This window comes from Perognathus longimembris, chromosome 4, assembly GCF_023159225.1.
Source record: "Perognathus longimembris pacificus isolate PPM17 chromosome 4, ASM2315922v1, whole genome shotgun sequence".
NCBI classification, from domain to species: Eukaryota; Metazoa; Chordata; class Mammalia; order Rodentia; family Heteromyidae; genus Perognathus; species Perognathus longimembris.
The window spans coordinates 487864-515862 of record NC_063164.1 but is presented as its reverse complement, the minus strand read 5'-3'; the positions used below and the strand labels follow the sequence as shown (position 1 = coordinate 515862).

Genomic DNA, 27999 nt, shown 5'->3' with positions numbered 1-27999 from the left:
CCTCCCGCCATCGCTCCGCACGGACACTGCCAGCTGCCCGCCCCGCTGCCTCAGGCCCTCCGCGGCCCCCTCGCCTCTCTAAGTAAACGCCCTTCCCCCAACTCTAGCTGCTCACCAGGCGAAGAATCTCTTTACCTGTTCCACTCTTATTAGCGTGAGGAAACCAAGCTCATAAGGTAGGAACTGTGGCGAAAGAGGGACAAGCCGCCATCTTGGTAAAGGAGAAGAGGCTACGCTTGACCCCCCCGCCCCCAGCCTCTATATGGCCAACCGCCGTGGGAGGGGCAGCGCGCCTGCTCAGAGGCGGACCACGGCCGCGGCCGCGCCTGCGCGTGGCGAGCCGGCCGCGCGGGAGGCGAGGAAGGAGGGACCTGCAGCCAGGAAAGAGCTGGCAGGGGGCGGGGCGATGCCGCGGCGGCCTGCGCGCGCCGCGAGGCGGGGTGGGGCCGGGCGGGGCGGGACCGAACCTCGGCGCGGACGGTCGTCGCACGGGCGTAGCGGCTTGAGGTGAGCGTCCCGGAGGTTTGTGGTCGTCGCGCGCGGTCGCGGCGGAGAAACCTCCTAGGGCGGTGCGGGGATGCTCTCCGCCCTCGCCCGGGGCTGGCGGCGCTGGCTCCGCGCTGCGGGGCTGCGGGAGGGGGAGGGGGAGGGGCGGCCGCACCCCAGCCTCAGGCGGCCCAGGCGCTGGAGGGCGGCGGGAAGCTTCGGGTGCTCGCGGCGGCGCGCGGCCGCCTCCACGAGGGCGGGCGTCGAGGCTGGGCGTGGGCCCGGGTGCGGGGACCCTGGAAGACCCCGTGTGCTTCGTGGCCCTGGGGCGTTGGGCGAGGCGAGCCGGCCGCGGATCTGGGGAGGAAGGTGGCCGGGGCGGGACCGCGGCACCGTGGTGCTGTGTGGCCATCTTGTCCCTAACGGTGCCATTTCGTCCCGGAGGCCCGCTGGTCCTCCAGCCGGCCTGCTGGAATGGAAGGAACGGGCCCCGTCGCGCTCGCAGAGGCGTTCCCGGGGCAGTGGTGGCCTAGACAAAGGACTGCGACGGCGAAAGAGACAGACCAGCGGCCGGGCTGGGGGCCGAGTGGGGAAGGCCCAGAGAAGCTTTAAGCCGCGACTCTGTGGGCCCCAGGCCCCGACCACGCCGCGTCCTTTTACCTCTTTCGGGTCTGTACCAACTACCCTACCCGTCCTGACCACACTTGAACTTCTAGTTCAATCTAGTAGTCTTTCCCCCAAACCTTTCCTTCTATCTGGAGTACAGTTACCGCCCATCTTCTCCTTCGGCTGTGTCTACCCCCTTCCCCCTTTCCTAGTATGGTGGCCAGCATATAGTAGTAGGTTCTCAAGTATTTCTTATGTGGTCCAAACAATGATACTCAAATACATTTGATACTCTAAAGTAGTTTTACTGGACGCTGGTGGCTTATGCCAAAAATCCCAGCTACTCAGGAAGGCGAGATCTGAGCATTGAGGTGAGTCTGTTAAAACTGTTATCTTCAAATAAACCGGAAAAAAACAACAACAACCCACAACAGCGGTAAGTGGAGTGCAGCTGAAGTGCTAGAGTTTCAGCCAACGTTGAACAAGCCAAAGGCAGAGTTGAAACTCCAGTACTAGCAGAAAAAAAGTAAAGTCTTGTGAGGATAGGTGCATTGGCTCACGCCTGTAATCCCATCTACTTGAGAGATGGAAGAGAGGAGGACTTCTTCCAAGCTACCAAGAGCAAAAAGTTTCTCAAAGAACAATGGTCATCTGACTGTGAGGAGGTGGCGGTTCCTAGGAAGATCACTGCCTGGTTGGCAGAAATCTGCAGACCTATCTGAAAAGTAACTAAAGCAAAAAAGAAATAGGGATGTCAGCGAGTTAGGAATCATTAGTTCAAACGACTTTTCTCCTAAAACAAAAGGAAAGCAGTCTTGCCTTCATAAGGAAATACATGGTATAGGGGTCATGAAAGATGTTTCATGCTCCTGAGATTATTTTTGGTGATTTGTTTCTGGTAGCTCCCATTCAAGGATTTAAAATTGTTTTATTACTATTATTATTACTGTGCCTTTCCTGGGGCTTCAACTCGGTCTGGACATGGTCCTGAGCTGCTTTGCTCAAGGCTATAGCACTCTTTGACTTGAACCACAGCTCCACTTCCCATTTTTTGATGGGTAATTGGAGGTAAAAGAGTCCCAGACTTTCTGCCTGGGCCAGCTTCAAATTGTGATCCTCACATGTCCTGAGAAGCTAGGATTACATGCATGCTCCACCTGCAACTGACTAGCAAACACATGGATACTTTAAATACATTCATAAAACCTAGTTGGCTAGTATTTTATTTATGATTTTCACATATATGTTCCTGAATGAGGTAGATTTATGGAGTGTGCTTGCCCTACTTTCCTTGCTTAAAGCGCTATCAGCCCTCCTTTTCCTACCCACCCCCTTCTGTCCAGCCCCGCCCCGCCCCACCCCCCCCTCCCCTCTGGATTTTTTAGGAAAACTTTGCTCTGGGTAGTGGTAGAGTACTTGCCTAACATGCATGAAACCTCAGGTTTGGTTCCTCAGTACCACATAAACAGAAAAAAAGCCAGAAGTGCTGTCACTCAAGTGGTAGAGTGTTAGTCTTGAGCAAAAGAAGCTCAGGGACAGTGCCTAGGCACTGAGTTTAAGCCCCAGGACTGGCATTACTACTAATAATAACTGCAGTTTTCTTAAATAAACTAGCATATTTTCCCTTTCTTTGTAGTTGCTTGGAATAGTGAAGTGAAATTATTCTTACCTGTTGAGGGTTCTATAAAACTGTATTCTAATTCCATCTTGTCTTGGTCCCTTTTCATTGCTTGGTTTATATCAGCTTAGTTTAAGTAGTACTGGTTCTAATAAGGTTTCCAGAGGGAATTAGATTCACATTTACACAGATATACATTCTTGAGTTTCATCCCTTGTGTCTTAATTTAGGATTGTTGCTGATTTTGTTTCCTTTTTCCTATTTTTTGCTGCTTTGATTAGGTTGGTGTTTGTAACATAATTTTTCTCTTTTTTTTGTCGGTTTGGGACTTGAACTCAGGGCCTTGGCACTGCCCCTGATCTCTTTTGTTCAGGCTAATGTGCTACCATTTTGAGCCACAGCTCTACTTCTGGTTTTTGAGTGGTTAATTGGAGATAAGAGTCTCCCAGGGACTTTTCAGCCTAGGCTGGCTTTGAACCGAAATCCTCAGATCTCAGCTCCTGAGCCTAGGATTATAGGCCTGAGCCACAGGCACTGGCTTTAATTTTTCTCTTAATATGGAAGTTGCAACACAATTTTTAAAAGAGGTTTCCTTTCCTTTCATAATCAACAAGATACTTAACTTTTTATGTGTAATCAAAATGTAGCTTCTGCCATAATGATCTGTATTCCACTTGATCAAACAAGTCTTTAGAAAGTTTTACTTCTCTGCTCTCACTGCTGCCCCCAGCTATTTTGCTAAGGTAGTCTTTTCCTTCTATTCTATTGATAGAATTATCTTAGGATGTTCTTTCTATTGAGTAGATTTTAATTAACTCCTGTATTTCATGACCCCAGGTAGTTTGCTAATATATCAGGTTTGATCTTCATTTTTAGAAAAATATTTGTTACTACTTTTCCTCCATCTATCTTTTTCACCCCCCTTGGGAATTCTTACTGCTAACAATGTTTCTAGATTTTTCCAGTAGTAGGGCTTACACAGAGCCACTGAGAAGAAAAACCAAGATTACAAACTCATCTTCTGTGAGATGTAGCCCTGTAGAGTCTAAGGCTTATGAATTCACCTTGGTTAACTGGGCCAAATATGTTGCCAATGTTGCCATCTCATTTCTTCGAAAATGCTTGGGAACATTTTCATTCAAAAGATAAACTTGAATATGGTATGCTAGGAATGTTAATGTTTAGGGGGGAAAAGAGGATGACAAAGTCTCCAATGAAAGAAGCTTTCTACTAAATTTCTATTGGTTGTATCTCTTGACCTTGTTTGTTAAAGCTAGCCAAGTCTCCTTGTTTCCAAGAGCTTTAGGGTTCTAAAATTTGTATAAAGTTCCAGCTGTCACTAAACTGCTGTCACAATTCACAAATACTTAGACACCCTCGGTCTTTCTACTTAATATAAATGTAGTTCACATTGCACCCTGTGCCTAGTGTCAACCTAGTTCCCAAGTCTAGCGGGTCTGGATTGGGTTGCACACCTAGACTACTTGAAAATGTGGAAATGTATATACATTTACAATAGCCAATGTATATTGCTCTCGTCAACTTGTAATCTTAATATATTTATGATGTATAATGCCTATTTAATCTCTTCTTGGGAAGTATTTGAGGCAATCAAGGATTGAAATGAAATAAGCTGCTGATGTATGTGGGCTTCCTTACAGGCCAGTTCCTGGGGTTAGATGTGTATGTATGTGTGTGCATATATGGACATCTGTGTTTTTTATTGTTACTATAAAGATGATAGAAGGGTTACAGTTGTGTTGTATATCAGGTAAAGAATACATTTGTAGATCAGAGAGACAAACGGCGCATGTTCTCCCTGATATGCAGAAGTTAGATCTAAAACACACTGGGATATGACAAATTCCACAGGGTGCTAGATACTCACACTCAGTGAGACCAAAAGAATGGAGTCTTAGCCCAAGCACCTCTTCATATGTAAATAAAATAATATACATACTGAAATGACCTCCAAAGATAAGGAAACAAAGGACTTTTTTTCTTTGTTTTTTTCTGATGATTCTACATGTACTTTATATATGGTACATTCACATGCATATCTGGGAGAGGGCACAAATCTGAGGGTTTGAAAGGGTCAAAAAGGGAGCACATTGGACACTGATGAAGTGAATTGATGCAGTTCATGGGTGGAGGTGGGAGGGAGGGAATGGGAGAGAATGAGGGAACATGGCACTGTAGGAAAGGAAGTGTGCTTATTACCTGACACATGTAAATGTAATTCCGGTATATATCATCTCTGAAATAACATTCAATTTTTTTTATAGGTGAGGGAATGTGTGACATTGTCCAAAAAACAAATGCTCCTATTACCTGATCTATGAACAAGACCTCTCTGTACTACACCTTTAAAAAGCAGTAATTCCAGTTGGGAATGTAGCTTAGTGATAGTGTGCTTGCCTAGCATGCATGAAGCCCTGGGTTCAATTCCTCAGCACCACATAAACAGAAAAGGCTGGAAATGGCGCTGTGGCTCAAGTGGCAGAGTGCTAGCCTTGAGCAAAAGGAAGCCAGGGACAGTGCTCAGGCCCTGAGTTCAAGCCCCAGAACTGGCAAACAAACAGTAATTTCTTTTTGAACAATGTCACCTCACCCACCCAGTTTTTTCCTCCCATCTCCACCTACAAGTTGTCTAGTTCATTTTCAGCATAGTGCCCAGTGAGTACCATTGCTGCATTTGTTTACCCTCTGTCCCTCTGTTTCTGTGCCTCCTCTTATACTCTGTTTCTTTTTTAACAGGAAAACAATCACAAAAAATGTCTAAGGTAAGATCATGCTTCATATGTCTTCAATATAAAGACAATTGCTTTATGTTTTCAGATTATTTACAATCAGGATTTCTGTGCTAAATTTGATTCACTAAGACAGTTATCAGGTAGGCTGTGTAAGGTAACTCGTAAATATAATCCTAGCTACTTGGGAGACAGAGATAGGAGGATTGTGGTTCAAAGCCAATCTAGGCAAGAAAGTTAGTGAGACCCTATCTTAAAAAAACAAGCTGAGTGTGATAGGACATGTTTCTAATTCAACTATGCCAGAGATATAGATAGGAAGACCAGGGTCTAAGACCAGCGTAGCAAAAATGTGAAACATAACCTAAGCATAAAGGCCTGAGAGTAGCTCAAATGATAATTCTAATACAATTGTCATTCCTTTATTTTAATTATATATTGTTTATGTAGTTACACAAAGGAGTTACCATTCAACAAATCAGTTTATAAGTCTATTGCATCTTGACTGATGCTTACCCTTTCATTTTCCCCATCCCTCCCAACTCAACTCTTCCCTTCATTTTTCTTAGTTTCATATAGGCCTTTTAAAAATTGTTTTGGTAGTGGTGGTGGCACTGGTAATGGTCTTGTACTGAGGTTTGAAAACAGAGCCTCACACTTCCTAGGTTGGTCCTCTTATCTCCTAGACCTGTTTTTACTTATCTTTAAGACAAGGTATAGTTTGCTGTCCCATACAAGCTTAGACTATAATGTGCTCATTTTAGGGTTTCAATCATTGTTGGGATGATTGGGTGTGCACCGCTGTGTCCGGCTTCCCTCTATTGGGATGGTGTCTCAAGGACTTTTCTATGTGAGCTCCCCTAGAACCTTCATCTTCCCATTCTCAGCCTCCCAAGTATCCAAAATTACAGGTGTGAGCCACTGGTGCCACACTTTCAGGCTTCTTTTTTTCTAAATATTAACATCGCTTAGCCTTTTTAGATCATGCTTAGTTGACCAAGTAATATAAAATTTTTGTAATTTATGTGATGAAATTAATGGGGCTGTTAGACTTGATAAATTGGTTTAGCTCAGCCCTGGTTAGTTGGGCCAAAGCTCTGAGATAAATTATTTGTAAAGGACATTAAGCTGAGATAAACCAAATTGTGGTTAAAATCGCAAGGTTATTATTTCTCTTAGTCTTTTATTTTTGAGACTACACAAAGTTTTTAAAAGTCACTTTTTTCCTAGTATAAAACACAGATAAGGGGGCTGGGAATATGGCCACCTGGGTTCAGTTCCCCAGCACCACATATATAGAAAACGGCCAGAAGTGGCGCTGTTGCTCAAGTGGCAGAGTGCTAGCCTTGAGAAAAAAGAAGCCAGGGACAGTGTTCAGGCCCTGAGTTCAAGCCCCAGGACTGGCCAATAAATATAGAAAATTCTTTAAAAAGCACACACACACACACACACACACACACACAGATAAGTAAAAATTAGCTATCATTTCACCACTCAGAAATAATAAATCAGTTGGTTGGTTTAAGATTTCTCATTTTCAGTTTGCCAGTGAATAGTTTTGCTTTTCCTAGTGGCTGATGAGGTCTCCTTGTATTTCTACTCTTATCAGGTCTTTTCATCAAGAAGGTCTGATGCTTCCCTGTAATCAGCTATGATCTCATTCTGTTTTTTTCATTCATCTAAGATGAATTATACTTCACGTATTGTTAAATTGTTAAACAATATTGACTAACAAAATGTTAGTATTAATCAGTATATAACTAAGGGATTTCATTAGAATTCTTGTTTCTTTTAATGTTGTCAAGTGAATATTGCCTATTCTCTGATAGAAGCATGAGATTTTAGAAATGCTGACTTATGTGCAATTTTTTTTTAAATTTGTATGTGATTATATCTTGAAGTGATCAGTGTGCATTTTAGCTTTTTTTTTTCTCTTTTTATCCTATTTTAGCAACAGCCAGCTCAGTTTATAAATCCAGAAACTCCTGGCTATGTTGGATTTGCAAATCTTCCTAATCAAGTTCACCGAAAATCAGTGAAAAAAGGTTTTGAATTCACACTGATGGTAGTTGGTAAGACACAAATTTATATCCTCAATTTTATTAAATAGTTATCTCTTTTTCCTAACCTGTGGAATATAGTAGTATGACCTGTAATGCAAGAGGGGAAAAGTCCTTTATGTGCCCAAATCATCTTGGGAATTAAAGAATATATATATAGTCTTTAAAATTTTTTGCTTAATAGTGAAATGCCATTTATCCGTTGTGTCCTTATTTATATATAATTAAGAGTTTTTCATTGTGGCAGCTAGACTCCAAATGGCCTCTTGGTGTTCACATCCCCAGTAGTCCCCTTCCACACTGACGTAATCTAAATAAAGTGAATAAAACATTGCAGAAATGGTGTGATTTCTAGGATAAGACTTAAGACATATTGTGGTTTCTCTCTTTCTTGCCTTCTGTTGAATCACTCATTTGGGAAAGCCAGCTGCTAGAGTCTTTTTTTTTTTTTTTTTTTTTTTGCCAGTCCTAGGGCTTGGGACTCAGGGCCTGCGCACTGTCCCTGGCTTCTCTTTGCTCAAGGCTCTACCACTTGAGCCACAGCGCCACTTCTGGCCGTTTTCTATATATGTGGTACTGGGGAATCGAACCCAGGGCTTCATGTATACGAGACGAGCACTCTTGCCACTAGGCCATATTCCCAGCCCTGCTAGAGTCTTTTTTTTTTTTTTTTTTTTGCCAGTCCTGGGCCTTGGACTCAGGGCCTGAGCACTGTCCCTGGCTTCTTCCCGCTCAAGGCTAGCACTCTGCCACTTGAGCCACAGCGCCGCTTCTGGCCGTTTTCTGTATATGTGGTGCTGGGGAATCGAACCTAGGGCCTCGTGTATCCGAGGCAGGCACTCTTGCCGCTAGGCTATATCCCCAGCCCCCCTGCTAGAGTCTTAAAAAAGGAAGCTGCAAAGCGAAGAACTTAGGCCTGCCTCGTTCCTGTGCTTACAACATACTTCAAAAACGTCCTCCAGCGATAGGCACACTTCCAGTGCATGACTGCCACCTCAAGTCATAATTAACTTCTGATTCTCATATTCTGATTCTCATATTTCGCACCCCCTAAATCTGTGTCAGAGTTGCTTATGTTGTCCAGTAGTTGTTACAGATTAATACAGATAATCAGTGTCCCCATTTGCTTAGAATTACTGAATTGTTACTTAAAACTTTAACTCCTAGCCAGGTGCGGGTGGCTCACACCTGTGATCCTAGCTACTCAGGAGGCTGAGACCTGAGGATCCAAGCCAGCCCGGGCAGAAAAGTCTGTGAGACTGTTAGTTCTAATGAAGCATCCCTCCGCCTATCCTCCCAAAAAAGGCCAGAATTGGAGCTGTGAATCAAGTGGTACAGCCAGAAAGCCCAGGGATAATGCCAAAACCCTGAATTCAAGCCCCCAGAACTGACATACACACACAAAAAATTAACTTCTAAAATTATAATGATGGGTATATTTTAAACAAGTAACAATCCTTATTATATGATTGTTAGCAAGTAACATCCCTTATTATATGATTGTCCCAATAATATATATATATATATATTTTTTTTTTTTTTGGCCAGTCCTGGGCCTTGGACTCAGGGCCTGAGCACTGTCCCTGGCTTCTTCCCGCTCAAGGCTAGCACTCTGCCACTTGAGCCACAGCGCCACTTCTGGCCGTTTTCTGTATATGTGGTGCTGGGGAATCGAACCTAGGGCCTCATGTATCCGAGACAGGCACTCTTGCCACTAGGCTATATCCCCAGCCCCCCCAATAATATTTTTTAAAAGTTGATTGTATAGTCCCTTGGAATATTTTTGTTGTATCGTGTATGATTTCAGTATATCCACAAAAGGGTAATAATGAACTATTCTGTTAACTTTGTCACATTTTATTTCAGTCTTGGCAGCGGCATAATTCTCAGGAAATAATGAGGTGGGCATTGGTAAGACTTTAGGATGAGCATGAGTGATGAAGCCAAATGATTGTTTCTTAGGGTTCATAATTCATGGATTTCAAATGCAGGAAATTATGGAGTCCTTATTGAAGAAAGGTGAATGTCAACATCTTTTAGGAGCACAACCAGCAGACAGTGAACTCAACTGGACACTTCACAGAGCTGGAAAGCTTGAGTATGGTCAGAAAACGTTAGGGTTCTACCCTCCCAAAGAAAACTTCCTGAACACCCAGGGCAATCAGTAGAGACTCCCAAGTGTTCTTGCTTGGGAGTAGAGCTAATCTACATGTAAAGATTACTGTAAGCTTTCCCTACATAATTTGTAAACAATTACCTACTAAAGAAAGATTAGCCAGGTATAGTGGCATACCTCTGTAGTCTCAGTGTTAGAGAGGCTAAGGCACGGTGATTGTGCAGTTGAGGCCAGCCTTGGCCTTGAAATGCAGAGTTCCCTTGTTTTGAAACAGTATCAAAAGAGCTAGGTGTATGGCTCACAAGAAAACAAAAGACATCAATATCCAGACATTTTCATTGTAGCATTCACAATACCTAGTATCCAGCCAAAAGAAATACTCTGCGTGATCAGGAGAAAAGTGAAGCAGTTGAAATAGATCTACAGTGGCAATGATGGAAGTGACAGACAAGAACTCTTACCTAAAAGCATTTAGAGTTCTTTATTAAAATATGCTCTGTATTTGAAAGCATGAATACAGTGCAATAGATGACAGATGAAAAAGAACTAGATGAAACTTCAAGAGATAAATTAGTAACATCTGAAATGAAAAATGCAAGATCAGTCTAACAGCAAATTATACATTGTAGAGGAAAGAGTAATACATGGTATTTAAAGCTCATTGAAGAAGAAATTTAGCCTTATTAGCTTATGGTACATTTTAAGCGATCTTATACAGAGAAAATGGCACAGAGGAAGAGGAAAAGAAATGTGAAAATGATAAATGGACAGGTCTTCCTGTATTTAAGGTGTTATCCAGGGGCTGGGGATATAGCCTAGTGGCAAGAGTGCCTGCCTCGGATACACGAGGCCCTAGGTTCGATTCCCCAGCACCACATATACAGAAAACGGCCAGAAGCGGCGCTGTGGTTCAAGTGGCAGAGTGCTAGCCTTGAGCGGGAAGAAGCCAGGGACAGTGCTCAGGCCCTGAGTCCAAGGCCCAGGACTGGCCAAAAAAAAAAAAAAAAAAGGTGTTATCCAACGAGATGAATATTTAATAACAAAAACTTTTTTTTCAGAAAATCACAAAGCACATTACAACAAATTGTCCCAAACCAGTGATGAAACAAACTAAGCAGAATAAAGCAGAGAAAAGCATGCCAAGGCTCATAATTGGACAGGTGATGGACACAGATCAGTAGTCAGAAAAGTAACCAGAACAAGAAAGGAAAACGGGCTGGTGATGTGCTCTAGTGGTAGTGTTTGCCTAGCATGCGTGAAGCCCTGGGTTTGATTCCTTAGTACCACATAAACAAAAAGCCAGAAGTGGCACTGTGGCTCAAGCGTTCTTAGAGGGCTAGCCTTGAGCACAAAGAGGCTTAGGGATAGCACTCAGGCCCCGAGTGAGTTCAAGCCCCAGGACTGGCAAAAAAAAGGAAAACATTGGGTATGGAGGATCCCAGATGAGAACCACAGCTGACTCATCAAGAGCAGTGTGTCCCCAGGGGGAGCCCTGAAACAGCCATAAGTCTAGATTGTGTGTTCATCACCAATTCCTTCCAAAGTAAAGATGAAGTGAGTGTAAAGGATGCTATCAGTCCTGTACTACAGGAGAGATTACATGAAGTTCTTAGGTTGGAAGAAAGGGATTTCTAATGGGAATTTGGTCTTCATTAATGAGTGGAGAGCAGTGGAAATTGCAAGTATACAAATACAAAAGACAACATTTCTTTCAAGGACAATTCAAAACTAAGATGTAACAAGTAATATTGCTTACGATTGCACAAAGGACAGGAAGATACAGAAGCATGCTATTGTAAATACACGTTAATATAAACACCAGAGCAACTACTGTGAGGGAATTAACTAGATTTGCTTAAAAGCGGTTGCTGGGCTAGGAATGTGGCTTATTGGTAGAGTGCTTGCCTAGCACTCATGAAGCCCTGGGTTCCATTCCTCAGTTCCATATAAACAGAAAAGGCTAGAAATAGTGTTACGGTTCAAGAGGTAGAGTGCTAGCCTTGAGCAAAAAGAAGCCAGCGGCAGTGCTTAGGCCCCAAGTTCAAGCCCCCAGACTGGCAAAAAAAAAAACCGTTGCTTTGCTAAACTAGCATATTACAACATATCCAAGCCAAAAGAAAGGAAAAGAAACAATAGATGAAACCAAAAAAAGTATTAAGTTGATAGACCTGATACAACCAAATTGTATTTTATGTGTAAAGGAGCTAAATAAGTACCTCATGTAAATTTCACAACTTACGAGAGTGGAAAATGTGTATAAGGAAAACAGCATAGAAACAAAGATCTAAATATGTTAAAAATAAAAACAGGAGTTTCGGGTACGGAGTGCCCCTCGGAGGAGAGGTGGTTACAGGCAGTGTCTGGGAGCGAATCAAGGGTTTTGCATTGAAGCTGGACCCAGAGGAGATGAAACAGAAGATGTATGAGGACATGCTCTCTTCCGTTTATCCAAAAGAAATTGAACAGTAAATGAAGACTGGATATCACCTGTGACTGCATGATTTAAAGAACCTGACTGATTAAATGAACATAAAATTCTTCAGAGCAAGCCGGCCTGTGGCAACTGTCATGGTTAAAATACAAAAAATTACTTAGAAAGTTTGAAATGTCTTGTCATCCTGTGTGCTCATATGCCTGTGGTATTAGACCTGGGACTGTTGTTGCAATGATAACATCAAACTCTACTTTCTGGAAAGTGTTAACTATATAAGGGATGTCTGACAGCACTGTATTGTCGGTCATTTCTGTTTACATTTTTTGTGTCCAGAGTATATTTTTGAAGGGTTTTCTACAATTAGTTATGTTTTACAGAGATTAGCAAGCCAACCAGGGTGACATTTAAGCACAAGACCAGAAGAATACTCTTTCAGGAAACAAGCTGGGCATAATGGTATATCTAACTGCAGCAAAAGTGGATATGGTATAATTGAAGTGGTTGAGCATTTGCATAGCAAGCAGAGGGCCCCAAGTTCAAACTCCAGTACCACCAAAGGAAAGAGGGAAGAATAGGCTGTGTGCCAGTGGTTCATGCCTGTAATCCTAGCTTGGGAAGCTGTGAACAGAATCTTTAGATGAGGTCAGCTAGGGCAGAAAAGACTCCCCAACTCCTAGCTGAGTACAGTAGCATGTGTCTGTTACTCAAGCTATAGGGGAGGTTGAAATTCCGTACCAGTCTATGCAGGAATTGTGCAAGAATTCCATCTTTACAGGGAAGCAAGTCATTGTGTAAAGTATACAGCATACTGTTTTTATGAGGTTCTTATCGCAGTTCCCAGCGTGAAGTAATTTCTCTACAGTTGGACAAAGCTTTTGTTTTTATTTAAAGGTGAATCCGGTCTAGGAAAATCAACTCTCATCAACAGCCTATTCCTTACTGATCTCTACCCAGAAAGAATCATACCTGGAGCTGCAGGTAAAAAAAAGTTGCTGAAGCACATTTAACTGATAATACGACATAGTTCTGTGTCTTGTTTGTTATTGTGCTTTCCTTAAACACAAGGAAAGTGTCACAGGGAAAGTGTAGCAACTGAGGTTCTGGTTGCAGACTTCATTTGACTGTCCTTCTATCTATAAACTATGATCATTTTCTTCCTACATTTTATGTTATTAAAAAGACTATGTACATAGATGATTACTATAGGAACAGATTTTTGCCTAATTTATGCTCTGACTGCTCCCATAGAGGACACCAGCATTCATAAACACTTACTGAATAGTGTATTAAGCACACAGTCAGAGCCTGGGTTTTGGACCACCCTTTTACCAGTATTTTTAAATTCAATTTCTAAATGAATTCCTAATTTGTTTATACCAGAAACATCATATTATAATTTTTACTTATGATTTTTTTTTTTTTTTGCCAGTCCTGGAGCTTGGACTCAGGGCCTGAGCATTGTCCCTGGCTTCTTTTTGCTCAAGGCTAGCACTCTACCACTTAAGCCACAGCGCCTCTTCCAGTTTTTCCTGTATATGTGGTGCTGAGGAATCAACCCAGGGCTTCATGAATGCTAGGCCAGCACTCTACCACTATGCCATAAACTTTCCAAGCAGTACATGAATCTTACAATTAACAATTCCTTTGCTAAGTCAGGGATGTTTTTAAACAATCCATGTTACTCTCTGAGAATCTTCCAAGTATTTGTAGAAACATCAGTAGCAGGTAAAATACATTTGCTGTTAAAACACTTCTTGTTTCTTTCTTAGAGAAAATTGAAAGAACTGTCCAAATTGAGGCTTCAACTGTTGAGATTGAAGAGCGGGGAGTCAAGCTGCGCCTTACAGTTGTGGACACACCTGGCTACGGGGATGCCATCAACTGCAGGGACTGGTATGAACTCATAGAGAGCACCCACAGTACCAAGGACTGTGTTGACAGTCATTTATGCTAGTGTATTTACATTGCTACATTCTTCTAGTGAGTAATTATTAGGCTTAGGCTAACCATATCTTGCATATTGATGGTTTAAAACATATACCAGCCTTTTAAAATAAGAGATTTTATCGAGAATGCATATTTTGTCTCTTAAGAGCACTTGTGAGATCTAAGATTGCAAAGTCAGCAATCCATAGACTATAAATAGACACTTCAGTTTGAACCATTGCCATTGAACAAAGTGGTAGTTAGTATGTTCCTTCTGTGGGAGGAAGTAAAATAAATGTTGGCCCAATTTTCATGAAGTAGGAAATTAGAGGAACGTAGAGCAGCCTATTGCCTGTGCTGTGGGTAGTAGAATATCACTTGGCTTGTACAAACTCCTTCCTGGGTCTGACCTATAAGCATAAAGCGCTTTTCCTTTGCCTTTCTCCTGTGTCAGGAATGTCATTTCCATGGTCACTGAGGTATTGTCCTATCTGGCAGCTTGCCTATTTTGCCCATGTCTCCCGCCCTGTTTGTCATCCTCTTTACAAGAGGCAGGCAGCCCACCCTTTGATCTTACAGTTGCATTTACAATGTTGACTCCTAGCACTTAAGGAAAGTTAATTATACTTGGCATAGTTTCCCAGAAAACCTCCATTTTGTCACACTAAAGAGTTACATATGTTAAGTGGGAAAGGAGAAGAAAAATGTGTTTTCCTTTTGAAATTAGGGACTACCAGTCTTTGTACCCCATAATTACTGCTGATATTTGTGTTTCAGTTTTAAGACCATTATCTCATACATTGATGAGCAGTTTGAACGCTATCTGCATGATGAAAGTGGCTTGAACAGGCGACATATCATTGATAACAGAGTCCATTGTTGCTTCTACTTTATTTCACCTTTTGGACATGGGTAAGTCAGTTATTTACTATGGGGGCCTAATATTCTATATATGTTTTACAAGTTTCCACAAACTGCCTTTTGCAGTACAAGAACTGAGATGATTTTGATGAAAAAATGTTGAGTGATTTTCTGTTCTGTATGTGACGATTTAAAAATTGCTTTTAGATTGAAGCCATTAGATGTTGCATTTATGAAAGCAATACACAATAAAGTGAATATTGTGCCTGTCATCGCAAAAGCGGATACTCTCACTCTGAAGGAACGGGAGCGGCTGAAGAAAAGGGTGAGTGGGAGCTGAGAGCAAGCTATTAGGGATACGGGGGAGCCAGGGCTACAGAACTTGTCCTGCATTTTGGTACTGGAATTCAAAAAACGCCTAATAGTTACAGATTTTCTTTCTTGTTTTACCTTTTGCTTGCTTGAAAATATTTTTATTTTAAAAATTCTCCTTAGACAAATTAGGCTTAAGCAATAGACATGACTTCAGTGCAAGGAGATTCCAGAAATAATAGCTAAATGATATGAACATGGAAATGTGACCTATCTCTGAAGTTCTGTTACTTCAACTGTCCATTTCAGAGTGTTAATTTACTTTATTTTTGTGCTAGTATTGGGGCTTGAACTCACAGTGTAGGTGTTGTTTCTGAGCTTTTTGATCAAGGCTAGTGCTCTACAACTTGCTACAGCTCTGCTTCCAGTTTTTTAGTTGTTAATTGTAGGTAAGAGTCTCATGGACTTTTCTGCCTGAACTGGCTTTGAACTGTGATCCAGAGATCTCAGCCTCCTGAGTGTTAGGATTACAGACAGGCATGAACCATTGTCACCTGGCAGGCCTCTTTATTTTTTTAATTATTTATCTTTTTCTGACTTTGTGCCTCAAAGTCCAGTTTATATGTTCTGAAATGTAAGTTCTTTTCATGATCAGAGAATCAACTGTTAGGTATTGTAAGGGTGTTATTATCTGTAAGAACATAGTCTTAAGTAAATGAGCATGTTTTTTGTTTTAAAGAATTTCAAGCTTCACCACACATAGCTTTATTTTTTTATATACTTTATTTTTTTGTTTGGGTTTTTTTTGGTACCATTACCACGTCTCAAACTCAAAGCTGACACTCATCACTTGAGTGTCCACAGCTCCACATCAGCTTTTTGGTGACTAATTGGAGTAAGAGTCTCATGGACTTCCCTGGCTGGGCTAACTTTGAACTGATATCCTCAGAACTCGGCCTTCTTAGTAGCTAGGATTACAGGCATGAGCCACTAGCACCAGACTTCTACCTTAATTCTTACCGGATACAGTATTACATTATATGAATAAATGTTAGTTTAATTTCTAGTTCTCTCTTGATGGATATTTGGCTTATTTTTTGTTTTTCTCTGATTCCCTTTTGTGCCTGACCAGATTTCTTGTATTTTGTTCTTTGCTATCTATCAGACCAGGTGAATTCCTACATTAGGATATTTTTGCTAATAATGTCTTCTGCCTAGAAAATTCTTTTTTTTTTTTTTTTTTTTTTTTTTTTGGCCAGTCCTGGGCCTTGGAAGACTCAGGGCCTGAGCACTGTCCCTGGCTTCTTCCCGCTCAAGGCTAGCACTCTGCCACTTGAGCCACAGCGCCGCTTCTGGCCGTTTTCTGTATATGTGGTGCTGGGGAATCGAACCTAGGGCCTCGTGTATCCGAGGCAGGCACTCTTGCCACTAGGCTATATCCCCAGCCCCTAGAAAATTCTTAATCTAGCCCTAATTGCATGATCTTATACCCATATTCCTGCTCTTGCACCCTTTTTGTAACATATAAAGTATATTTTAGGCCTCAACCTCTACCCCCACTGTTGGATATCCAGAATCTTTTTTTGGGGGGGGGTGGCTTGGACTCAGGGCCTGAGCACTGTCCCTGGCTTCTTCTTGCTCAAGGCTAGCACTCTGCCACTTGAGCCACAGTGCCACTTCTGGCCATTTTCTGTATATGTGGTGCTGGGGAATCGAACCCAGGGCCTCGTGTGTACGAGGCAAGCACTCTTGCCACTAGGCCATATTCCCAGCCCCATCCAGAATCTTTATATTTTTCTTTACAGTAATAGTGGAATTTGAACTACAGGCCTCGTGCTTGCTAAGTGGGTGCTCTACTGCATGACCCACTCACCAGTTCTTTTTTTATATTGGCAATGTCAAGTTATGGCCTCACTTTATGCCTTTGCTAACCTAGACTGCGATACTCCTATTTGTGCTTCTCTTTGTCACAGAAATGATAGGTATGCACCCTAATGCCAAGCTGAGATGGAGTCTTTGAGAACTTTTATGCCAAGACTGGCCTTGAAACAAGATCCCCCATCTCCACCTTGCAAGTGACTAGGATGTCAGGCTTGAGCCACTGTGCCCAGCTGAGATTCAGAATCTTTGTCTTGTTCTCATACGTTTTCTGAGAGTTAAGAATAGTATGTGGCACAGAGTAAGAATTCAGTAATATTTGTTGATTTTTTTCCCTGTGGTACATACTAGAGATTGAACCTAAGAGCTCTGTGCTTGATAAGCAGACCTTCTAACCACCTTAAAAACTCTACCTATTTTTTTGCATTAGTTATTTTCTAGGTAGAGTCCCATGTTTTTGCCAGGGGCCAACCTCAGACCACAATCCTCTCAACTTATGACCATCAACATAGCAGGGGTCAATCATTCTCCATTGTACCTGCTTTTTTGATGTAAATGATGTCTCACTGTTTGCCTGGGCTGGCCTTGAATGTAATTTCACCCTTCTCAGTAATTACAAGAAGGTGACACTGCATCTGACCTTTGTTGAATAAGTCTTATAGTGAACCATGGTACAGGTTTTCTTCCACTTAATGTACTAAGTCAGATGAATTCTTATGAAGGAAATTCAACTTTTGAAAGATGGCTAAATTTCCCAAGTAAGCTTTAAGAAATAATTTACTTTGTCAAAGCATCTTTTACTCTCTAGTCTCAAAAATGATCCTGAATAGGATACTGGGCTTTGTTTTTCCCATCTTAGAAATTAGATCTCCTTCTAATTTGCATTTTATTGATTGCTCATGAGTGAGTGTCCTAGCGTATGGTTTCCATTGATGTTTCCTTACTACTACTTTAGTCAACTTACAAATACATCTTTCAATTCTGTATACATTCATTATGTTGCAAATTATTGTTCCTTGTTTCACCTTTGTATTTGTGTCGTGGTATATTTTGTTATATCTAAGGTGACTTTCATCCCTGTAGGCTTCCCTTATACTATAGACCTCTTGCAAACCTTTTTCTGGCCATGTCATGTAGTCAGAAACCTTTTGACCGTCATTACTTCTTGTTTTTCATGATCCCTCTTATTCTGCCTAAATTTAGCCATCCATCTGCTGCTGTTGTGATCTAGGCATGGCCCACAATTTTCCTCAGATTAGAGCTCAATTGTGTTTGCCATGATTAGCATTTCTTCCCCTCCTTTGGCCTTGGTTTGCCCACTGTGTATTTCATTCACTGCCTATTTGCCTCCCTGGCCCTTTGAAGATTTTGATACTGCTTTGATCCTTTCGTCTCTGTGGCTTCGGCTTTTCTCTTCCAAGGTTGCTACACTACTCAAGGATGAGACCATTTCTTAGGAAGTATTTGGACCCAGGGATGAGACTGTTCCTGCAATCCTGGAATAAGATTTACAAAAAGAGGGAAGGTCAAGTTGCAAAGTAAAGGGCTTGGAGAGCCATTCTTTTTGGAGTTCTGAAATTAGGACAGTATTTTGGGATCACAATGTTTGTTCATCTTGCAAGACCAAGAAGGTCCATTCTTATAACCAGAAGCCAATGTGGTACAATGTTAAGGCACTTAGCCTGCTCTCTGTGGAGAGGTGGTGTAGATTCCAGTGAGAGCAAGCAACTTCTAGCCTGCTGGTGCATCTGACATGTACTGTTTGCTGTGGCCACTGGGCTAGGCCATAAATTGGTTGACTAATGAATAGTGGTTTAGATCAGCTCTAGTCTAGGGTTCTCTCTTCCCCTCTCTCTCTCTCTCTCTCTCTCTCTGTTTCCTTCTTTCTTTACCTCCTCTCTACACCTAGTTGATAGATTACATTGCATGAGTTAACTTTTAGTTAATTGCTGTATATTAGATTCAGATCCCTGATCCTTTGTCTGATGTTCAAGGAACTCTCCACACAGTAACACCAGTTTGTTCTTACTTCCAACCAGATATCTTGAAGATGTCTTAGGGTGAGCCATGGTGGTTTACATTTGTAATCCCAGCAATTAGGGGGATAGAGACAAGAGAATCACAAGTTGGAAGTTAGCCTGGGTGGGCATCATCGTGAGACCCTGTCTCAAAAACAAACAACCAAAAAACCCTGAATATCTTAGATTGTACCTTCTGAATATTTTGTTATTTCCAGGACACACTTCTTTCCTTCATTCCTTTCGTGAGAATTCTTTTTTCCCATCTAGGATATGGTTGCCTTCTCTACTTATATTTTTGTCTATTGTTGCGGAACTCCATATGCTTTAGTTTTCTGTGTCCCCTACCCTTAACACTTATTCTTCTATTTAATGGGCTATCAACAGTCTTACTGCATTTATATTGATGGTGGTGGTATATTATTACTGATATTAGTATTATAGGCAAAAAAGCTCTTAATTCAAGCACAAATGCATTTTTTTCTACTTTATAAAATCATTTTAGGGCTGGGAATGTGGCTTAGTGGTAAAGTGCTTGCCTAGTGTGCATGCAGCCCTGCGTTTGATTCACCCAGTACCAAATAAACAGAAAAAGTGGGAAGTAGTGCTGTGGCTCACGTGGTAGAGCACTAGCCTTGAGCACTGAGAGGCTCAGGGGCAGAACCTAGGCCGTGAGTTCAAGCCCCAGGACTGGCAAAAACAAACAAACAAAAAAAAAAAAACATTTGATTCTACTGGTATTTTGATGATTCTGTATATTTCAAATCTGGTGAGTTGGCTAAAATAATGTGTAATTTGCTAAAATTGATTCTGAGTTTGTTCTTTCAGATTTTGGATGAAATTGAAGAACATAACATTAAAATCTATCATTTACCTGATGCAGAATCAGATGAAGATGAAGACTTTAAAGAGCAGACTAGACTTCTCAAGGTAAGAAGTGGCTCTGTATAATTCCTTATCTCTGTTCCTACATTTAGATTGCCCGGGAAGGTTCAATTGCAATAGTATTTTTTTTTTTTTTTGGCCAGTCCTGGGGCTTGAACTCAGGGCCTGAGCACTGTCCCTGGCTTCTTTTTGCTCAAGGCTAGCACTCTGCCACTTGAGCCACAGCGCCACTTCTGGCTGTTTTCTATATATGTGGTGCTGGAGAATCGAACTCAGGGCTTCATGTATACAAGGCGAGCTCTCTTGCCACTAGGCCATATTCCCAGCCCTGCAATAGTATTTTTGATTTAAATATATTCAGCTAGCTTTTACTTAAGGCTTAAAACATTGCAGGTTTACTTCTAGTTTGTCTCATTTAGAAAATATCTTGACACTTCCAAGTGAAATATATGTGTCCCTAGCTCTCAGTTAAGCCTTAGTAAACACCAACGACCTAAACCTTGGCTGATACTTTTGTTTTCACATTGAACATTGGGGCTCCCTATATAGAGCCTGTTTTAATTTGTATTTCGTTCTAGGCCAGTATCCCATTCTCCGTAGTTGGATCCAACCAGTTGATTGAAGCCAAAGGCAAGAAGGTCAGAGGTCGCCTCTATCCTTGGGGTGTTGTGGAGGTGGAGAACCCAGAGCACAATGACTTTCTGAAGCTGAGAACAATGCTCATGTAAGATACTCAGTGGGTTTCTTGGTATTCGTGTTTTCTGTGTTCTGAACATGTTGAGTTTTTTCCCTATGCACATAGCACATTCTTGCAGCCATTTTGGTGCATTTCTTTTTTTTTTTTTCCAGCACCCACATGCAGGACCTCCAGGAAGTGACCCAGGATCTTCACTATGAAAACTTTCGTTCTGAGAGGCTCAAGAGAGGTGGCAGGTTGTCACACGGTTTCCCTTCTGTATATCATATCTCTCCTTTGTGTATACAGCTCAGTTTTCTTGCCCACTAAGGAACATGTGCTTCCTACTCAAAGGCTTTTATAAGAGCGTTGCTATCTAACCAAACCTTTCTTTTCTTGCCTTAAAAAGGGGGGCTTATCATTTGTATGTAAAGAACAGCTTGGGTGGAAAGGCTAGAGGCTTGTTTTAGTGCTTCAAAAACATCACTCTGGGGGCTGGGAATATGGCCTAGTGGCAAGAGTGCTTGCTCCAGTACCACATATATAGAAAAACGGCCAGAAGTGGTGCTGTGGCTCAAGTGGCAGAGTGCTAGCCCTGAGCAAAAGGAAGCCAGGGACAGTGCCCAGGCCCTGACTCCAAGGCCCAGGACTGGCAAAAAAAAAAAAAAAAAAAAAAAAAAAAATCACTCTGGGCCAGGCACCAGTGGCTTCGCCTATAATTCTAGCTGTTCAGGCGGGTGAGATCTCAAGATTGCATGTCAAAGCCAGCATGAGCAGGAATGTCTGTGACTTTCTGTAACCACAAAAAAGCTGAAAGCAGAGCTGTGGCTCAATTGGTACAGTGTTAGCCTTGAGCAAAAGAGCTCAGGGACAGCACCCTGGCTCTGAGTTCAAGCCCCAGATGTAGCACACACACACCAAAAAAAATCACTGTGTATGTGAGGACAGACTTAAGAACTGTAGTTAAGGATGCACCATCATAAATGTCAATGGAGCATGACCTCTGTTCTCTGCAGACTCCTGAAGCTATCCTCACCATTTTTTTTTACCATCCTAATATAGTTTTATATGACATCTATGACCCAATCTCTGCCTGATAAAATCCTGTCTGTGCTTAGACTAGAGCTTAGTGAATGAATAGTGACATGTATACATTAGTTATTAAAGTTTATCATATGTAGATTTTTTTTTTTTTTTTTTTTGGCCAGTCCTGGGCCTTGGACTCAGGGCCTGAGCACTGTCCTTGGCTTCTTCCCGCTCAAGGCTAGCACTCTGCCATTTGAGCCACAGCGCCGCTTCTGGCCGTTTTCTGTATATGTGGTGCTGGGGAATCGAACCTAGGGCCTCGTGTATCCGAGGCAGGCACTCTTGCCACTAGGCTATATCCCCAGCCCTCATATGTAGATTTTAAGAATACATTTTAGCTAAATGCTAGTGGCACACGCCTTTAATCCTAGCTGTTCAGGAGGCTGAGACCTGGAAGATGGTGATTCAAAGTCAACTCTAGCACAAAAATATGAGAAACTACCTCCACTTAACTAGCAGCATACCAGACTGGAGGGTTGGCTAAAGTAAGTGGTAGAGAGAGTATCAACTGTGAGCAAGTAAACCAAGTGAGGCCCTGAAACAACAACAAAAATATACATTTTAATGACTTGCTAGGTATTTGTATCTAAAAAGTATACATTAAAGTCCAGTTTGTTTTGCTTTTACTATGATAAACTGAAAGGCTTTAGAAGAAGAAAAAAATAGAGGAATCCTGGTGCTTAAAGAGCTGTGTTTGTATGCTTAAGGAGCTTTCTCCATCCTCTTGTGGTGGGCTCTCTTTCCTTCAAATGTAATCAGTTATCTGTTTGAGAGTAACTTCAGTCACATCAAGAGCTTTCTTGAGATCAGACTTGACATTTTCTGAATAAAAATAGTCATCCCAATGTAAATACAAAAGGGGTTGGGGGGAAGCTGGGAATGTGGCTTAGTAGTAGAGTCTTGCCTAGCATGCATGAAGCCCTGGGTTTGATACTTCAGCACCACAAACACAGAACAAGCCGTAAGTGGCTTAAGAGGTAGCGTGCTTGCCTTGAGCAAAAAAGCCAAAGACAGTGCTCAGGCCCTGAATCCCAATCCCCAGGGCTGGCAAGAAAAAGTGGGGAGGAGGGGATTTGGGATGTAGCTCAGCAAAGTGCTTGCCTAGCAAGTGCAACGTCCTGGGTTTGATCCCCAGTACCAAAAAAGAAAATACCAAAAAACTTACCATTCCATGCTTGTTCCTTCATCCTGTTCCCTTATTTAATCTTTATTTATCTTTAGAAAAATGATAAATATTAGCTATTTTTCTGAAGTTTAAAGAAAAGGTTTTGGCCTGGGGATATGGCCTAGTGGCAAGAGCACTTGCCTCGTATACATGAAGCCCTGGGTTCCATTCCCTAGCACCACATATATAGAAAACGGCCAGAAGTGGCGCTGTGGCTCAAGTGGCAGAGTGCTAGCCTTGAGCAAAAAGAAGCCAGGGACAGTGCCTAGCCCCTGAGTCCAAGCCCCAGGACTGGCCAAAAAAAAAAAAAGGTTTTATTTGGTTATCTATGGTTAGAAATACCACATTTAATTGTACCACATAGTGATTGTAATTTCTTTATACTTATAGGAAAGTGGAGAACGAGGACATGAATAAAGACCAGATCTTGCTGGAAAAGGAGGCTGAGGTAAGTAGAAAAGTACTGTTTTTATGACTAAAGCTGTTTGTTTTCCCAGACTATTTGTAATTAGCTTATTATAGTTTTTTCCCAAAAATTTTTTTCTTAATTTTTTCAGTTGTGCATGTGTCTATAATGTGATAATGTGCTTGTGCACATGTTTTTTTCTCTCTTAATCTCTAGTAGAAATTTAGCTTAGAAACTGATTTTAGTAATGTGATTTTTATAAAATGTCCAGCATTTCCCCCAAATTTAAATAATTACTGGAAAATACAATGAAACCACCACCCCTTACATTTATTACCTAATTTTGAGAAGAAATAGGAATGAATATGTAGAACTTACATGGAGAAAGAAATAATAAAACTCCACTGAAAAGATCTGATGATAATAGTATACAGGTGAACTTTGTATGTGGGAAATGTCTATAAAAGAATCACAGACTTGTAAATCTCTAAGTTTAATGCAACTAAAACGTCTCAGCAGAGTTGTATTTGTTGAGTTTTCCTAGGTGAGCACTTGATAAAGTAATTCTGTTTTTGTTGTTGTTTTTCAAGAAATAAGCATGGTAAACACAGGGAGTTCTATGTAAACTAAACTAATGACAAGAAACTTGCTTCACTGGTTATAAAAACCACTGGAGAACTGCTCACCCAAATCACTATCTAGAAATAGATCTAGTACTGACATGCTTTCATACCAGTGGCATGCCAACTGATTGTTTAGTAGTAATAAGATCACAGTGGACCCACTTTTTTTTAAACAAAAACTCCCTTCTTTAGCCTGATAACTAAATGTAGTCATATATATAATGTTCTTGTGTTAAAGCCATACATAACCTCAATTACCTTCTGTTTATTGGTAATTCTTTTATCTTATTTGAATTGCTTACTTTTACCATTTACATGGTTTCTGGTGAGCTACTGCTCATTTTTGTTGGTTTTTAAAAAATACCTTGTATTTTTATCATGTTGATTTGTTTGAAAAAACAGTTTTGTGAATCAGAACATTCATAAGTGATGTTCTGAGACCACTATGAGCTTGATGCTGTGTTTGACTGCATATGTGTTCTATGTCCACAGCTCCGCCGCATGCAGGAGATGATTGCAAGGATGCAGGCGCAGATGCAGATGCAGATGCAGGGTGGTGACAGTGACAGTGGGGCGCTTGGGCACCATGTGTGAGGTGATATTTACATGTTGGTAAGCCAAGGAGCTAAATGCTAGTGTCCATTAGCCTTCCTGAGGAATCTCATTGTCAGCTTGCCTGGAATAGGACGGTCTCCTTTGCTTAAGCCTTACTAATGTTTTCCATTTTTTACCAGAAGCTCTGTCATTAGCCACATCACTAGCTTTAAATGAGAAAAATGAGAAGCTACCCTCTACTGCCACCTACTGTCTAGTAAAGACATTTAAAAATTTTTTTTTTCTTTTTAGGCCAGTCCTAGGCTTGAACTTGGGGCCTAGGCACTGTCCCTGTGCTCTTTTTTGCTTAAGGGTAGCACTTGAACCACACCACCACATCCAGCTGTTTCTGTTCATGTAGTACTGAGGAACTGCACCCAGGGCTTCTTGCATGCTAGTCAAGTACTTTACCCCTAAGCCACATTCCCAGCCCAAGGTTAATGTTTCTAAGTTTGCATATAGGAGCTAAGGAACACATTTCCTGCTGGACTTTTCCACGGTTTCCATGAGAAGATGAAACTAAAGAAACCAACATTAGAAGAACAATGTTAAATACCTTTATTAGTCATACAAATGGATATTTGTTAAAGCTGGAAATAAGTTTAAAAAGAGATTTTTAAATCTTTTTAAAAACAGTGTGCGTGGTCTGGGGATATGGCCTAGTGGCAAGAGTGCTTGCCTTGTATACTTGAAGCCCTGGGTTCAATTCCCTAGCACCACATATACAGAAAATGGCCAGAAGTGGCGCTGTGACTCAAGTGGCAGAGTGCTAGCCTTGAGCAAAGAGAAGCCAGGGACAGTGCTCAGGCCCTGAGTCCAAGGCCCAGGACTGGCAAAGAAAAACAAAAACAGTGTGCATTAGAAGTAAAGATGCCACAGAGATCAATCATTGTAGGTGTATGCTTGATACATCAGAGACCACTGATTTCTGGGCCCTCTGGGTGGCTCTGCTGCAACCAGTGATAATAGTGAATGACATAGATTTCATTATCACTGATATTGCGTGTGTGTGTGTGTCCGTCTGTCCTAGGGCCTGAGCACTGTTCCTGAGCTTTTTTGCTCAAGGCTAGCTAGCACTTCTACCACTTGAGCCCCAGCTTCATTTCTGGCTATTCAGTGGTAATTGGAGAGTCTCATGGACTTTCCTATCTAAGCTGGCTTTGAACCATAATCTTAGATCTCAGCCTCCTGAGTAGCTAGGATTATAGGCGTGAGCCACCAGCACCCAGCTTGCTGTTATCTTTTTTAAACTTTCTGAAATATGGGTACATAAAGTTAATTTTTATTTTTGTATACTGTTCAGTTTTGCGGTACTTGTAGTTTCCAATCTCACAAATGGCATTTGATTTAGTTAACTAGTCATAGAAATCCAACCTTTTGCTCAATTTATGCCCTTAATTATGTAGAAAATAATACTTTTAACAAAGAAACACATGTTGCATCACTTCCATTTAAATTGTTTTGTTTTGTTATTCTAGAAACACTCTTGGATAAAATGAACACATTCCAGATGAGTGCTGCAACTGAGTTTTCTTGAAATCCTTGGAAGGGTGCCTATACAAATATTAAGTACCTGTGCCTGAGAATCAACCTACCTACCTTCGTACCTATCTTTCTTTTTAGAAAAACTCTGTGATTTTGTATGAAATGCTTTTAACATTTATATTTCATTGCTATGTTACATTTTATTTGTGAGGTAAACTCATTTTCATGTTTTTCCTCCGTAGCCATCAATGTTACTAGAATTCATTTGTAAGAATTACTCATTATGTGTTGTTAATACTGAATTTCTTCAGTTTAGCTGGTCTAAGTAACTAATCAATGACAGCCACTCTCGATTTATATCTAGAAGATTCAGATTTAACCCATAATGTTCCTGCATGAAAAGCATGTTCTCTCTGCCAGAGAAGGATATGTGGTCTAAGTCCTACTGTATGAAGACTCTCAATCTTCCTTAGTTTTATATTTGTGCACAACACCTAAGACAAGTTTTGCTGCTATAATCCAATTCTGTTACTTCATCTGCACATTTACCTGTTAACCAAGTAGAACTGAAATATCTAATGAGACACATGTTTATGCTTAACAGGCTTTTAGGTGTGAATTTTAAGAACTCTCTATTCTGATGCTAGATCATTTAAAAATCATTTGTGCAGAAAGTGACAAAGACTTTCTATAGTGCCCTCCTCTACACTGTGCTGCAGAGAAAATCAAGGCAGCTGTAGGATCCAGCCTCACATTGCAATAAGACTCTACACAATGAGAGTCCATAAACTGTTTTTACTCGACTAAATTATTTCCTGAGTTGTAGGAAATGATATATTTTTAAAACCAGTCTTTAATATTTTATACTGCACTTTAATGTACATTCTGTAACTGCAGTTGTAAAAGATCTGCCTCAGAAGTGTAAATTGTCATTTCACTGGCATGAACTTGGCTTGTCACTGCCTGAAGGCCTTGGTCCAATGAATCCCAGTGGCTGCCGGGTCTTTCTGATTTAGTTTTTCCTTCATTTGCTTATTGACTTTCTTTTAAAGAACAGTAACAATTTTTTCATCTGCAGATTATCTCATCTACATTCTCATTTTCTTCAGTTTATGTGTTAAAATTTTCCGTGTGTCATATAAGAATGAAAGGTAATTCAGACCTGTTGCTTGCTGTATGATGGTAGACAGGCGGCTGCAGTGAAAGCCATGTCTGGTCTGTCTCTTGATGCTATGGACCTGCCCTTCCTGCCCTGCCCTTTCCTCTAGCATCATCTAGAAGTCCCTTTCTATCTTGTCTGCTAAGGCCAGGATATGAGTGCAGAAAGGAGCGGGTTGAAGGAGATAGCAGTGTGGTGGTTTAGTATTTTCATTTCATTCTATTCCAACGGGAGTTGAGCTGAAAGAAATGCTTGAGATGAGATGAGGATTTGGGATTTTGAGGCTTTCTTTTCTTTTGGGCCAAAAGCAATAAAACAAGACTCAAAAATTGTTAGTTATGAAGTTATACAACAGAAAATCATTTAGGGACCTCACTTTGCCCTTCATTGTTGATCATTGTGGTCAGAGGCTCATTTTGTGCAATTTCTACCAAGAAACGTGTTGCATGACTTCAGAATATACCCATACAGAGTCACTTATTTGAGTTATTTTGTCGTTTGTTAACTTTGCTCAAGAAAGCTGTAAAAAAGAAAAGTGTTTCTAAGTTGTCAGTGTATGTGTCAATAAAGCCACTATGTAGTACCAGCTGCCACCAGTGGATGGCATTGTGGGCTGGGAGGACCTGTGTCTCACTTTCAAGTCCCCCTTTGGTTTTGCTGTCCAAATGTAAGTGTATACTTATTCTAATCCATAATTGCTCTTTCACTAAAGATATAATCTCTGACTATAGTAATGTATTTTGAAAACACTTATTTTACACAGCAAGTTTGTATCCGTTTAAACTAAACTAACCTTTTTCAATAAAGCACTATTGTTTAGATATTAAATGAGCCATTCTCTACCCCCTCCCCCCC

The 27999-nt window shown here is 41.2% G+C and overlaps 2 protein-coding genes across 4 annotated transcripts in view; one reads left to right on the top strand and one right to left on the bottom strand.

The window, feature by feature from the left end:
- Nucleotides 1-281, bottom strand: part of LOC125350116 (high density lipoprotein binding protein) — a 70925-nt gene extending 70644 nt beyond the window's left edge. The window contains exon 1 of the mRNA XM_048344356.1: nt 136-281. The gene's annotated coding sequence lies outside the window, so the exon portion shown is untranslated. The remainder of the gene's footprint in view (nt 1-135) is intronic.
- On the top strand, nt 2-27967 carry Septin2 (septin 2). 3 transcript variants are annotated; one of them, XM_048344365.1, is made up of 13 exons: nt 2-176; nt 5468-5493; nt 7412-7532; nt 12962-13048; nt 13840-13963; nt 14774-14908; nt 15065-15182; nt 19894-19995; nt 20529-20674; nt 20800-20883; nt 23268-23325; nt 24399-24518; nt 25979-27967. In XM_048344365.1, exons 2-12 carry the CDS (start codon nt 5485-5487, stop codon nt 24498-24500), a joined length of 1086 nt encoding a protein of 361 aa, XP_048200322.1. In that variant the 5' UTR covers nt 2-176; nt 5468-5484; the 3' UTR covers nt 24501-24518; nt 25979-27967. The 3 variants fall into 3 exon arrangements, with proteins under 3 accessions (XP_048200322.1, XP_048200321.1, XP_048200320.1); XM_048344364.1 differs by lacking the exon at nt 2-176 and adding an exon at nt 425-507; XM_048344363.1 differs by lacking the exon at nt 2-176 and having other exon boundaries at nt 24399-24501.
- The last annotated feature ends 32 nt before the right edge of the window (nt 27968-27999 follow it).

Coding starts and splice junctions, on each gene's coding strand:
- Septin2 (XM_048344365.1), top strand. Junction 13,049..13,839: donor AATCATACCTGGAGCTGCAG/GTAAAAAAAAGT, acceptor TTTCTTTCTTAG/AGAAAATTGAAAGAACTGTC. Junction 13,964..14,773: donor GCCATCAACTGCAGGGACTG/GTATGAACTCAT, acceptor TTTGTGTTTCAG/TTTTAAGACCATTATCTCAT.